The sequence below is a fragment of the Diabrotica virgifera genome, chromosome 2, assembly GCF_917563875.1.
Source record: "Diabrotica virgifera virgifera chromosome 2, PGI_DIABVI_V3a".
Lineage (NCBI taxonomy): Eukaryota > Metazoa > Arthropoda > Insecta > Coleoptera > Chrysomelidae > Diabrotica > Diabrotica virgifera.
Window position 1 is genome coordinate 106,771,692 of NC_065444.1, and position 16,170 is coordinate 106,787,861.

The 16,170-nt window shown below is 32.2% G+C and overlaps 1 protein-coding gene across 2 annotated transcripts in view; it reads right to left on the reverse strand.

The window, feature by feature from the left end:
* Positions 1-16,170, reverse strand: part of LOC114334623 (uncharacterized) — a 57,240-nt gene that overhangs the window by 36,103 nt on the left and 4,967 nt on the right. The window contains exon 1 of one of the 2 annotated variants that reach the window (XM_028284706.2): positions 7,335-7,850. The exons of the other annotated variant lie outside the window; for it this stretch is intronic. Coding sequence (XP_028140507.1) covers positions 7,335-7,481 — 147 coding nt within the window. The 5' untranslated portion in view covers positions 7,482-7,850. Of the gene's footprint in view, positions 1-7,334; positions 7,851-16,170 lie in introns of those variants that run through there. 2 annotated transcript variants of the gene reach the window in all.

The following is a 16,170-nucleotide window of genomic DNA, read 5'->3' on the forward strand; positions in this document are numbered from 1 at the left end:
AACGTTTACCGGAAATTCGACATAAATGTCAAAGTGATTAATTTAAAATTAAAACTAAAAACATGAATTATAAAAAATATTAGTTGGTCAAAGCTGTGGTATATATTTTTACCTTAAATATACTTACGTTTTAAATACTGAATTTAAGTTTTTTTAATGTTCTGTAATATGTAATTATAAATTAATATATTAATCTTAGCGCGCCATCTACACGATAATTGTCAAAGTATCCGAAGTAAGAAATTCATATTTTATCAATAGAACGTCAAAATGATTAGCAAAATTTAAAAAAAAATCGATTACAATTTAATTACTTTTTTGCGTTATAAATATTAAGCGATAACAATTAAATAATAAATTTAAAAATTACCGGTGAAATTTGAATGAGTAATCCGCTAGGAGCGCCACCAGCGAAGCTCAGAGCGTATAGTAAAGAATAAAAACAAATCTGAAGTGTCAATACCGCAACTGTCAAATAAATGTTAACAATCTTTGCCAAAATGTCACCTTTGTTCGATCGCACCTAGAGTGTAATCCGAACAAAAGTAAGCTTTGTAAAAACGCTTTATATTTCTCTTATACGAGAGGTGAATCACATATGAACCGACCTTTGCTAATAACTTTTTATTGAATTATAACTGCAACAATTAAACAATACTCCATTTTTCTATATACATTCCTTCCTTCTGTATGTATTTTTCCCAGCGCCTAGGAAGTTTCTGTACTCAATTTTCATAAAAAGAATGAGGGCGGGTATCTTATCAATTGCTCACGAATTGCTCCACTTGATTATTATCATCAAAACGCGCTCCGCCTAGCGCATCTTTTGATGGACAGAACACGTGGTGAAAGATCAGGACTGTATGCAGGATGTTCAACGAGAGTCCAATCCATTTTCGCTATTTTTTCTTGTCAGCTGTATCCGGTCGGGCGTTGTCATGCAAGAGCTACACATCTCGTATACGACATCCCATCTTTTGGACCTATAGGCAACTCGAACACGGTCCAAAAGACTACAGTAACAAGCAGCATTAATGGTTCGTCTCTCATGAAGAAAATTTAGTAACAAAACGCCACGATAATCCCAAAACATGTCGCTAAAACTTTGCCTGCAGACAAACGAGTTCACGCCTTTATTTTGGACGTGATTGATGACTTTTGTTTTCTACAGCCTCTCGTCCTTCACGAACTTGTCTACGCCAAAATTTCACTTGTGTATTGGACAGTGTTGACTCCCCATATTGATTTTTTAGTCTTCGCCAAATTTCAGCGGGACCAACATTTTCTTTTGCAAGGAACTTGATAACAATGCGTTATACAATCGAACATGGCACTACTCTCTCGCTCATCGCAACAGTAACTGACTGCATTTCATTAGAGAACAGGCGGTAGCGCGCAGTCACACATTAGACTATTATAATCATAATCTGCCACCACAGGACTAATTTAGACAGTTTATGCTAAGCGGGGACGGAAAGGTCGGTTCATATTTGATTCACCCACGTACAAATTAAATGAAACAAGTTAGGGTATGTTTAGTGTGACCAACTAGCCCGAAAAATCCGGGACATGGCCCGAATTACGAAGTCATGTCCCGGCGTCCCGGACAAGGCTTCCGGGTCATCCGAGTTTTCAACGTTTTGGTAAAATTCTGTTTTGAAATTTTGAATACGTTATTCTTTTAAGAATTCACATCAAACTGAATTGGTAGGACGAAAAAAAAAATCGACAATCTTTAGAGCAGGGGTGGGCCGCATCCGACCGTTTTGCTTACTTTATCTGGCCCGTTGAAAAACCAAAAATCCAGCATGCATTTTTTTAATCTTTCGTGCGATTTTGATGAAATCCACGTATTAGTATTCTTTGTCCAAGTGGTTTAAAATGATACTTATAGTATTTTTGTCAAAAAAATTTCTTGGACAGGGAAAAAACTCCCCCAAAATCATTCAGCTGTACACAGACGTACGCTGTAGGTAGGGTATAGTTAGGGTATAGTCCTCCGGCCCGGGAGACATTTTGAAAATTTCATTTTGGCCCGCGCTTAAAAGTATTTGCCCACCCCTGCTCTAGAGTGTAATACTAATACCATATCCAAAACGCATGCCTTTTATATCGGGGTATTATAGTTCTACGAAAACTAAACGGTGGACTTTTTTTCGTTTCTGTATTTTAATTGTCTTCTGAAAAAAAAATGGCCCGATTTTCATTGAAATGTCCCGGATTTTAGGTATTTTTTTCAGCCTTGTCCCGGATTCGACTCAATTGGAGTTGGTCACACTAGGTATGTTTCTTTAAATTTACATTAAGGGGATGTGTACGAACTTTCGGCTTCAATGCTATTTAGATGGGATTCATTTTTTTCGAATCCTGAGAAAACTAATAAGTATTTTTGAAACATTTCAACGCAGAATGAAAGATTACGTTATTACCGAGGGCCGAAAATCCCTGAAAACTTCTATATAATATTTATTTTAATAAGTTACAGGGGTGAAAAACTAAGAGAAAATTCAGTGTGCTTTTTAATTTCAAATATCTCATTTAAAAGAAACTTTTTATTCATTCTAAGGGACTTTCGGCCCTCGGTAATAAAGTAATCTTTCAGTCTGCGTTTAAATTTTTCAAAAATACTTATTATTTTTGTCAGGATTCGAAAAAAATGATTACATTTAAAATACACTGAAAAATTTTGACAGACGTCAAAATTTTGCACTGTGTTTCTTTCCCCTTAATAGAAATCTTTGAATATTATTTCTACGCGTTTATATAGTATTTTTACTACAAAAGCGATATTACGTAGGTCAAAATTTTTGACGTAAGAGAACTGTCAAAACATTAGATTGTGACTTTTCATTATTGCCGTGTTTATTATAAACATGGCAATAAAGAAAAGTCACATTCTAATGTTTTGACAGTTCTCTTACGTCAAAAATTTTGACCTACGTAATATCGCTTTTGTAGTAAAAATACTATAATAAAATATGTCTATGCTTCTTTTCATGAGAATTTTTCAGTGCGTCACAAATGATAGAAAAAAAACGTAAGTTCGTGATAATATACATTTTAGTGACATGACATTTTAGTTAAATCTGACAGTTGTCACATTTTATTTGCAATTTGGCATAAAAACAAATCAATTGCGTTTATTTCATTTATAAAATGGTATTTTCTTTGATTTGTATAGTCTTATAAATTGTACAGATTCTATTCGTAGATATATTATATAATTAGTAAATAATTTTTTTTCGATCATAGCGCCATCTGTTGGCTACTAGAATAAATGTTATAAACGTCACCGACGAAATGTAATCACCGACGTGCGTTTTTTCTGTCACATGCAATTTAATGCGTTAGAAAAAAATCTAAAAACTGTGACGCACTGAAAGATCCTCATGAGAAAAAGTATATAATTATATAATAGATTGTTCAATAAGTCTTGCGATTCGATAAGAGAGGGCGTTGCTACTAGCCTATTTTTTTTGTTATGTTCGTACACTTCATATGAGTGTATGTGAAGGTTTATTTCAATCTATCAATTCATTATTTTTTTAGGAGCCATTTAGTATTCGCTCTGAGCGTTAACAAAGTGTCAAAGCAAAATCGAACGACCTGCTCATGGTGGCGGTTTTTTGAAATTTTATCAGGACGCTTTGTGTATGTTTAAATGAGACATTAAAAAAAATGCCGTGTCCCGCTAGTGATATTATGTATTAATATAAACAGAAAATAAAAACGCACTTAATCTGATATAAATTCTTCTATTTCCAATATTGATTATCAGTTTGATTTTGTATACATAACCTCACTATCGCAGTTTATGTCAATAAATCTTTATTAACGAAAAAGAAAATATTTTTGTTGCACTATAAATTACAGTATAAATTAATAACTAATGAATTCTAACAATTGTATTCGGTTATTATCACTACAAAATAAAATATTCAAGTTTAACAAAATAATCCCATAAGACTCAATGTTAAAACGTCCTGACAAAATCTGACAGCGTGTCACGTGACTGTAAGTAGAGGGTAGACGCACGGAGCCAATAGGGCTTTTCATTCACAGTCATTTGTTTCGAGCTTCTGTCATGTGTCACATAATATTAATATATCTACGGCATACGTTATTGATGTAACCAATGATACAAACCTAAGACGTATGACGTAGATATATTAATATTATGTGACACATGACAGAAGCTCGAAACAAATGACAATCGATGAAAAGCCCTATAGATATGTCACAGTATTTTTTACAATGGAAATAATCAAGTATCGTGCAGTGATTGAATTTTTATTTTTGGAAGGTTTAAAGGCAAAGGAAATTTATGAACGAATGTTAAAAGTGTATAAGGATTCTTCGCCTTTAATTATTACTGTATAAAGTAAGTTGCTCAATTTAAACGTGATCGTTCAAGCCTTGAAGACGATCCACGTCAAAGACGCCCAAAACAGCAAGACCATCAGATATCGTAGAAAAACACAGGATATGGAAACTCGTCGAGTAACTGAAAATATTTTGGCCGAAGTATTGGGTTTCAAAAAGCTGTGGCCACAATGGTTGCCGCATTTGCTGACAACGGACCAGAAACACATTCAAACACGGCTTTCTCAGCAATATTTAGCGAGTTTTCGAAAGGATACAGTCGATTTTGTGCACCGATTTATCACAATGGATGAGACTTGGTATATCACCATGATCCTGAATCTGAATCAAAACAAAAGGTTAAAAAGTGGTAGAATATGGCTTTTCGGCTACAAAACGAGTTTGTGTCCAAAAATCGACCAAGAAGATTTTAGCATCAATTTTTGGGATGTGAGAGAAATCTTTTTTGTGGATTACTTGCAAACTGATAAAACAATAAATTCTGTATATTATTGTAACCATTTAGACCAGCTGAAGGAAAAAAATCGTGAAAAACGACCCGGTTTGCAAAAGAAAAAAAATCCATGTTCATCAGGACAATGCAGCGTGTTATATGAGTATTTTACCAATGGCTAAAATCCATGAATATAAGTTGGAATTATAAAAGCATCCACAGTATTAATCAGATTTAGTTCCTAGCGACTTCCATTTGTTCCAATACCTAAAAAAAATTATGCGTGGAAAGCGTTTTTCATCAAATGATGAGTATACAACAGTTGTGAAAGCGTATTTTGCAGCCCTTCCTGATTCTCCCTTTAGTGATGGAATTAATAAATTGAAATCTCCTTGGAACAAGTGTATTGATGTTCAAGGAGACTATTCTGAACAATAAAGTGTATTTCAAGTCATAAAATTGTGTTTTTCTTAGCGAACCGCAAAACTGCTGTGAGCTCGTACGTAGAGGGGATATTTACAAATTCGCGAACGCCAGTAGTGACAAGTTTGTAAACGTTTACCGGAAATTTGACATAAATGTCAAAGTGATTAATTTAAAATTAAAATTAAAAACATTAATTATAAACAATATTAGTTGGTCAAAGCTGTGGTATATATTTTTACCTTAAATATACTTACGTTTTAAATACTGAATTTAAGTTTTTTTAATGTTCTGTAATATCTAATTATAAATAATCTATTATAATCTTAGCGCCATCTACACTATTATTGTCAAAGTATCCGAAGTAAGAAATTGATATTTTATCAATAGAACGTCAAAATGATTAGAAAAATCTTAAAAAAATCGATTACAATTTAATTACTTTTTTGCGTTGTAAATATTAAGCGATAACAATTAAATAATAAATTTAAAAATTACCAGTAAAAGTTGAATTAGTAACCGCTAGGAGCGACACCAGCGAAGCTCAGAGCGTATAATCATAGTGTCTGTAATTCCAGTGTGCTCAGCTATAGGATTCTAAAAAGGAACACACCTACGACTTAAATATTTCGTGTTGGTATCATGTAATCTTTTTCTCATGAGCATCTTTCAGTGCGTCACAGTTTTTCGATTTCTTTCTAACGCATTAAATTGTATGTGACAGAAAAAAGGCACGTCTGTGATTAGGGACATTTATAACATTTATTCTAGTTGTCGATAGATGGCGCTATAATCGAAAAAAAATTATTTACGAATTATATAATATATCCACGAATATAATCTGTACAATTTATAAGACTATACAATTGATTTGTTTTTATGCCAAATTGCAAATAAAATTTGACAACTGTCAGATTTAACTAAAATGTCATGTTAGAATAAATGTTATAAATATCACGGACTCACCTTTTTTTCTATCATTTGTGACGCACTGAAAAAAGCTCACGAAAAGGACTTTAACATCACGTGCTATAACTCGGATGACATGCAACGGTATCTATATTGTACGGACTGTAGGTGGATATGTTCACGCTCCCGGGACGGTGCGCGCTCCAGCTCAGCGCTCCTATCGGTGGCGGTTTATATGTAGAGGAGCGCATGCCGTATCCGTTATGGAACTTTTGTGCTTCGCGCTCCCTGCAACTGCTCCGATGGATACGGCATGCGCTCTTCTACAAATAAACCGCCACCGATTGTAGCTCCGAGGCGGAACCCGCACTGTTGCACGGTACGGGAGCGCTTATGCACTATGTGAAGCAATTACAAGAGCGCAAGAGAAAAGCGAACACAATGGATACGTGCCTTAAGATTTTTACGTTAATCAATGATTTTTTACAGATATTTTGTAAAAGATAAAATAATTGTTAATTCATTGTCAAGGATTACATTGGTCCAATAAATACCAGTGACGGATCTAGACATTTGCTTTGGGAGGGGAAATTTACCTTAGAGGGGAACTTTCAATGAAACACCAACCAAAAGTATAAAAAAAGATAAACACAAACTACAAAAAAGACCTAAATAATAACTTACATATATTCATTAAGTTCCCTTAATTTTCCTAACTAGCATGTTTATTGGATTGAATTTTTCTGTCTATGGTGTAAGTTTTATGTTAACTAATATATTTTTATGTTTCAACAATTTTTTTCTTTAATGTTGGAACGTGTTAGGGGGGAAAATGTCCACATTTTTCTCCCCGTAGATCCGCCACTGATTAAATACGATCATTAAAGAAAATTGTAAAATTGACAACACCGCGATGTTTCAAATTTCAGTTCAGAGTTCACAAAAGTCCTTCCAGAAGAAAAATGTGTGTTCTTTTTGTGTTTAATTTTTGTTAAGCAAAAATTCCTGTTTAACAGTTGTTTTGTTATAAAAATACTATTTTTAAAATAAAATTCTCCTGTTGACAAACTGAGTTTTGCTAATCAAAATTACAAAAATAAAAGTTAATCAGTAAACACGTCTTTCCATGTACCTATATCGAAAATATTTAATTGAATTGAAATTATCTTTATCTTTGTACAATTACCTTTTCTCCTGATAAGACTCCCAGTAAGTCAATCAAATATTCAACTTCTTGAAGATTTTTTAAATTGTCCTCACTTAAACAGAGCCTGCAGATAAATCCAAAATTCTTGCCAGCTAAATTTACTAAGGTATTATTCCATTCTGTCATATTGCAGTGTAGCTGCTAGATAATTTATTAAATTTACTCACAACGTTACTTAGCTGTGTTTCTGTTTTTTAACAATGTGAAACAGAATTGTAATGTCAATGATTTTTTTAGATTCTAATTATTTTTATGAGTAATTATATGAGTAAGCGGAGTGATGACTCATAATGATGTCATCAGAGTCATCATTGAGATTGATATTTTATACATAACATGGTTAAAGTAGATCGACGATCGACAGAGATAGACACAAGTAATCAAAAAATATTAAACTAATTAAAAAAGCTAGAAACCTGTTGGACAATTTCACTGGTTTTAATTTATGTTATATATCTCTGACCTCTGCCATAATATATTTTGGTTATGTTATGAATATGAAACAAGCAACGAGTATTTTTACATCGTTGCATTTTGCAAGCGTCAAATTGATTGGCTGGTTTTCCCTTTTCCAACTGTACTGAACTAGATGACCAGTAATACAGTAGTGAACATTGTTTATTGCTCACTGTCTTTGAAAAAAAGGATCAAATAATTATTATAATAATTATTATAATTTTGAATTTAAAAATGTGGGTTTTAAAAATTTGTTGAAACATAAAAATATATTAGCTAACATGAAACTTAAACCACAGAGAGATAACACGCTAGTTAGAAAAATTAAGGGAACTTAATGCACGTAAGTTATTATTTATGTTTTTGAAGTTATACTTCTTTACGATCGAGAGTGAAATTTTATAATAGGGCTTTTCATTCACAGTCATTTGTTTCGAGCTTCTGTCATGTGTCACATAATATTAATATCTACGTCATACGTTATTGGTATATATCAAACCAAAGACGTATGACGTAAATATATTAATATTGATACAAACCAAAGACGTATGACGTAGATATATTAATATTATGTGACACATGACAGAAGCTCGAAACAAATGACAATCGATGAAAAGCCCTATACCGGGCGCATGCGCACACAGACAGTATGTAGTTTGTTGCTAATCTTTCAAGATATGAATGTACCAGCGCTGTCAGCGCAAATAAGTCATTAAAAGGATTGTGTTTTTAGTAAATGTATTATTTATTATAATTTTTGTGTCTTTGGATTTGTCTTACTCGGGAATAAGATATTTTATAATAATAGTAAGTATATTTAAAGTATTTTTGTATACTTCTCTTGGTCTATTAAATTTGTCAGTATGTATGAGAAATCTTGTAACCTGTCAAAGCAAAGGGAATATAGCTCATTGGTAGAGCGTGTGACCGGAGATCAAGAGGTCCCGGGTTCAAATCCAGGACGATTCATATTTTTTTGTATCGTTTTAACAAAATTTTTTTAAAAGTGGTTGGTAAGAAAGTTAGTTTAATATTTAAATAAAATACAAATAACCTGTTAAGTCTATTTATTGCTTTGAAATTATATAATAGAAGTAAAACTTCTTACGTACGTACAAAGTACACACACATTCTTTTTTTTTTATGTAGTTTCTGGTTATCTTTTTTATATCTTTTGGTTGGTAAGGCAAATTTCCTCTCCCAAGGCAAATGTCTAGATCAGCCACTGAATCTTTCTGTAAATTCTATTTCATGTTCGTTACGTTGTTTTGGTTTTCTTTATTTAATTATGTATACCTATTCGCTCCGTGCGTCTCTCCTCTATTTACAGTCACGTGACACGCTGTCAAATTTGTAAGGACGTTTTAGCATGGAGTCTTATGGGATTATTTTGTTAAACTTGAATATTTTATTTTGCAGTGATAATAAACAAATAGAAATTGTTAGAATTTATTAGTTATTCTTTGTGTCATTTATAGTTCAACAAAATTATTTTTTGGCGTTAATAAAGACTTATTGACATAATCTGCGACAGTGATGTTATATAGGACATACCGTATCCGTACTTTTTGGAGTCAGTTCGAATTTATCAGAGTTAAAAAGTGTATGTAATTATGTACAAAACTTATAAAAACGTATTATTATATCATGTATACAGGGTGAGTCACCACTAACGGGACGGAAGATTACAGCGAAATGGTAAAAGATTTGTACAAAATTTTAAATAACTAGTTTGTAAGTTGATAAAAGCTACATTTTAAAATTATTTTGAAATATACAGGGTGTCCCAATAAATGGCGACGTATCAAAGTTATATTTTTTCTTATGGAATACCTTGTATTTTATTGCATTTTTAATTGTCCGCAAAAAATAAGGTATACTTTTATAAGTCTTCCCTATACCTATGTACAGAGTGTTCTGAGTTATGTTGACTTTTCTTAAAATTCAAAGTTTTAAAAGAAGGCGTATTCTCAAGTTATTTAAGAAATTATAAAAAAAATTAGTTTTACATTTAAATAGTTGGATCATGGTTGAATGCATTCCATTATTGATTATTACGCATTTATTTACAGAGTGTTCAAAATTTACAGTTTCGCATTATTAGATTATTCAATATTTCATATTATGCTTATTTTAAATGGAACACCATGTATAAATAAATATACTAACCAGATTTACCTCTTTCAAATGGTGTATGAATGTCCTAAAGCTAGGTCTCATAGTTTTGCGTAATTTGCAATTATTTAAATTCTTAATCTGTAAATCCATTTTAAAACAAAAGCTGTACCTAGTTAATTATATTGATGCCAGATGTCATTGTATTGTCATTTTATGACAGTACGGTCTGGTAATTATCAAATATATATATATAAACATCCGTGTATGATATTCAAATTTAATTGTTCCTAAAAATGAACAATCAGGCTATCCTAGAATTGCCTATAAGGCATGCATCTCTATACTATATAATGTAAACTAGCTGATTCTTCCTCCTTCCTGTTTTCTGGTCAGTCCGTTGTTTTCTATGTCCTGTATTTAAGCTGATGATGGCTTGTGTAAAGCCGAAACGCGTCCTTTTATGATTTTTAACAATAATAAATAACCTTGTGGTACCTCTTCGAGTTTTTTTGTAACTGGTTACCTCGAGATCGACCACATTTGAGTAATATGGATACTTCTCTTCATGTTATTAACGGTATTATTTATATTAGGTGAGGTTAGGAATTGTCAACGACTAGTCGCCGACTAGTACCAGCTACTACAATTAATTATTCAGGGAAAAATAATAGGTAAAAGATCCATTGGCAGAAGAAAACATTCATGGTTGAAGAATTTAAGAGATTGGTACAAGTGCAGCAGCTGCCAATTATTTAGATCTACAGTATCAAAAATACGCATAGCCTTGATGATAGCCAAACTTCGAAACGAGGACGGCACCTGAAGAAGAAGAAGTCGCCGACAGGTACCCGCGAACGCTCTTATATATCAGACTTTCTACCATACAGAGTGTCTATGCGCTCTGAGCTTCGCTGGTGTCGCTCCTAGCGGTTATTAATTCAACTTTTACCGGTAATTTTTAAATTTATTATTTAATTGTTATGGCTTAATATTTACAACGCAAAAAAGTAATTAAATTGTAATCGATTTTTTTAAGATTTTGCTAATCATTTTGACGTTCTATTGATAAAATATGAATTTTTTACTTCGGATACTTTCACAATTATCGTGTAGATGGCGCTAAGATTATTTTATAATTACATATTACGGAACATTAAAAAAACTGAAATTCAGTATTTAAGACGTAAGTATATTTAAGATAAAAATATACACCAAAGCTTTGACCAACTAATATTTTTTATAATTAATGTTTTTAATTTTAATTTTAAATTAATCACTTTGACATTTATGTCAAATTTCCGGTAAACGTTTACAGACTTGCCACTACTGGCGTTCGCGAATTTGTAAATATCCCCTCTACGTACGAGCTCACAGCGTATACGCTGTGAGCTTCGCTGGTGGCGCTCCTGGCGGATTACTAATCAACTTTCACTGGTAATTTTTAAATTTATTATTTAATTGTTATCGCTTAATATTTACAACGCAAAAAAGTAATTAAATTATAATCGATTTTTTTAAGATTTTGCTAATCATTTTGACGTTCTATTGATAAAATATGAATTTCTTACTTCGGATACTTTCACAATTATCGTGTAGATGGCGGTAAAATTAATATATTAATTTATAATTAGATATTACGGAGCATTAAAAAAACTTAAATTCAGTATTTAAAACGTATTGTATATTTAAGGTAAAAATATATAACACATCTTTGACAAACTAATACCTTTTAAAATTAATGTTTTGAATTTTAAATTAATCACTGACATTTATGTCAAATTTCCAGTAATCGTTTACAGACTTGTCACTACTGGCGCTCGCGAATTTGTAAATATCCCTTCTACGTACGAGCTCACAGCGTATACGCTCTGAGCTTCGCTGGTGTCGCTCCTAGCGGTTACTAATTCAACTTTCACCGGTAATTTTTAAATTTATTATTTAATTGTTATTGCTTAATATTTACAACGCAAAAAAGTAATTAAATTGTAATCGATTTTTTTTAAATTTTGCTAATCATTTTGACGTTCTATTGATAAAATATGAATTTCTTACTTCGGATACTTTCACAATTATCGTGTAGATGGCGCTAAGATTGATAGATTAATTTTTCATTACATATTACGGAACATTAAAAAACTTAAATTCAGTATTTAAAACGTAAGTATATTTAAGTTAAAAATATACCACAGCTTTGATCAACTAATATTTTTTATAATTAATGTTTTTAATTTTAATTTTAAATTAATCACTTTGACATTTATGTCAAATTTCCGGTAAAGGTTTACAGACTTGTCACTACTAGCGCTCGCGAATTTGTAAATATCCCTCTACGTACGAGCTCACAGCGCATAGCAAATTTTAATAATGTATTGATACATTAGCATAAAATTAATAGTACAATTTTAAATCATTTCTTGTTTTTGTAAATCACACATACACGCAAATCAGCATACACGTAAGATCGTCCCCCGCGATGTCAGAGCATCACGTGACCTATAATTATAGTGAACGCTCTCAGCGAATAGGGTACAAGGTTAGATTTTCATGTGAATCTCCGCTTGGGCTCCCCTACAATGGACCATGATAGTGTGACGTCAAAACGTCAAAATTTTTCCAAACACGTTGTCTCTAGGGTATACGCTACCGTGTACGCAAATAAAAAAGTTAGGTAGAATTAAACGTCATAACAAATATTTTTCTATCAAACAAACACTAAACATATCAAAATAGCGTGTATCAAAATATACAGTCACTGCCCACGCTAAATAGTCACTAGCTTGATGAAGTTTAACTTTTTTATTTGCGTACATTTTAGCGTGTACCTAGACACAACGTGTTTGGAAAACTTTTTTTGACGTTTTGACGTCACGACTATCACGGTCTATCGCCGGGTAAGCGGCGGCAACAGTCGCGATCTTTTCTGTCACGTAATCAGTCGCGCGTTTGATAGACAAGGCGAAAACGGCGAGTTCGTTCGAATAAATATTCCCATGAGATTTTTTTGCATAATCACATTATTCGTGAGACACCCCAGAATAAGGTTCAAGAAGTCGCCCACGCGAAAAGTGGTCCAATTTTTTTTCAACATTTTTTTTTTTAAATCAAATTTTAAAAGTAAATATTTTTGGTACAGACAATTTTTTTTAGATTTTTTGGATAATTCTGGATAAAAAAGTCTCTTATAATTTTTCTCTAAAGTGGGTCGTTTTCGAGTTATAAGCAATGTAAAATTTGAAAAACGCGAATATGACCATTTTTAAGACTTAATAACTTGGTTAAAAATTATTATTATGAAACTCAGAAAGTGACTAAATCAAAGTTTAAAGCCCCCTCTACATGATCCTGAAGAAATTTGTGTCATTAATTTATTACTAAGCTGTTATTTTTAATTATTAACAATGAGCGGTAAGATCGTATTGACGCGGCTGTAAATGTGAGTGCGAGTAAGATGGACCATTAACTGCCGGAATGGCATCTCTCTCGCACTCACCATTGACGGCAGCCTAATACGTGCATGGCGCTCATTATTATTACTTAAAAATAACAGCTTATTAATAAAATATTGACAAAAATTTCTTCAGGATCTTGTAGGTGGGGGTTTAAAATTTAATTTAGTCACTTTCTGACTTTCATAATAATAACTTTTAACCGAGTTATTAAGCCATTTTTCGTTGTTTTCAAATTTAAATTGCTTATAACTCGAAAACGATCAACTTTAGAAAAAAAATTATAAGAGACCTTTTTTGTCCAGAATCGTCCAAAAAATCAAAAACGAAACCAAAAAAATTTACCCGAGCCGAAAATATTGATTTTTGCAATTTGATTAAAAAAAAAGTTAAAAAAAATTTGGACCATTTTTCACATGGGCGACTTCTTGAACCTTATTCTGGAATGTCTCACGAATGTGATTATGCAAAAAAATCTCATAGGAATATTTTCTCCAACGAACCCGCCGTTTTCGCCTTGTCTATGATTAATGTAGATAACAATACGAATTTAAAACAAATTTTTATTTTATAGTATTTTTATTTACTTGTTATGTTAAAAATAAACTTTCGTGCATAGAAATCGGCCCACCTAAAAATTTGGTCATTTTTGAAGCCTCATATTTCCTAAACTTGTTGGCCGATTTAAGTAATTTTTTTAATATGTTATAGCCTTATTCTTCAACAATATCGCTGTAATAATATTATTGCTAAACAGGTAAGTGTTATTTTATACCGGGTGTAACAATGATAGTGTGTTTTTTCCTCAAAGTTCGGAACACCCTATGGAATATTCTAGCGTATATTAAATATTGAAATTAAAACTCAACCGTAGCCTTAGGCTTACTTAACATTTTGCTTTTTGATTCATTCGCTTGTGTTGAATAATAAAAAAGTTAGGTATTTTAACAACTAGCAACGTTCTTCATCAATACAGGGCGTTTCAAAATAAGTGCGACAAACTTTAAGTGAGGGGAAATTCTGCATGAAAAATAATGACCGTTTCATTTATAAACATATGTCCGCAACTGCTTCGTTTTCGAGATACGGGATGTTGATTTTTTTTTACAAACTGACGATTTATTTACTGCACTAAAACCGGTTGAGATATGCAAATGAAATTTGGTGGGTTTTAGGAGGTAGTTATTGCGCATATTTGACATACAATTAAGAATTTTATATTCACCATTGGCGTGCATACGGGTCATATAACCTGGTCATATTACCCGTATGCACGCCAATGGTGAATATAAAATTCTTAACTGTATGCCAAAAAATGCGCAATAATTACCTCTTAAAACCTACCCAATTTCATTTGTATATCTCACGCGGTTTTAGAGCAATAAATAAATCGTCAGATTGTACGAACAAATTCAACATCCCGTATTTCTGAAAAGAAGCATATGCGAACATATGATTATAAACCTAACGGTCATTATTTTTCATGCCGAATTACCCCTTAAAGTTTGTCGCACTTATTTAGAAACACCCTGTATTGATAAAGAACGTTGCTAGTTGTTAAAATACCTAACTTTTTTATTATCCAACATAAGCGAATGAATCAAAAAGCAAAATGTTAAGAAAGCCTAAGGCTACAGTTGAGTTTTAATTTCAATATTTTATACATATGTATATGCTGGAATATTCCACAGGGTGTTCCGAACTTTGAGGAAAAAATACACTATCATTTTTACACCTGGTATAAAATAACGCTTACCTGTTTAACAGCAATATTATTACAGCAATATTGTCAAAGAATTAGGCTATAACATATTAAAACAAGCTGAAAATGCGAGCATTGTCATAACGAAAACTTTGTATATTTCCGTATTTTAATTCATAATATGGAAAATTTCTGTTATGAAAAGTAGTTTACAATTAATAATTATGTTTTAATGTGCCATTATATCATTCTAATTTAAATGTTATGAACTATAAAGGTAGTTTACTCTTGATCGAAATTCATATTTTTTATATACCTCGTATAAAATTAATAAAATTTTATACAAGGTTTCCCAAAAGTAGTGGAACGGTCGAATATTTCGCGAACTAAACATTGGATCGAAAAACTGAAAAATACTTGTTCAATCATTTTCAAAAATCTATCCAATGACACCAAACACCAACCTCCACTACACCCCCTGGAGGTGGGGTGGGGGGTAACTTTAAAATCTCAAATGGAAACCCCTAGATTTTCTTGCAGATTTGGATTCTTTACGTAAAAGTAAGCAACTTTTATTCAAGACATTTTTTCTAACTGTGGATAGATGGCGCTATAATTGGGAAAAACGATTTATCCTGATACCATGGGTAAATTATAGAAACGGTCTAATATCTCGAGAAATACACTTCCAAATAAGAAACCAAACAAATTTTTTTAATACTTTTCGAAAACCTATCGAATAACACTAAACATGACCCTCCAATCCACCCCCTGGAGTTGGGGTGGGGGGTAACTTTAAAATATTAAATAGCAACCCCCACTTTTTATTACAGATTCGGCTTTGTCATGAAAAACTAAGCAACATTTATTCGAAACATTTTTTAGAATTGTTGATAGATGGCGCTTTAATTGGAAAAATACGATTTATTAGCGCCATGTATCAGCATTCTTAAAAAATGTTTCGAATAAATGTTGCTTAATTTTTCATGACGAATTGGAATCTGCAATAAAAAGTGGTTGTTGCTATTTAAGATTTTAAAGTTACCCCCACCCCACCTCCAGGGATTGGGTTGGAGGGCCATGTTTAGTGTTT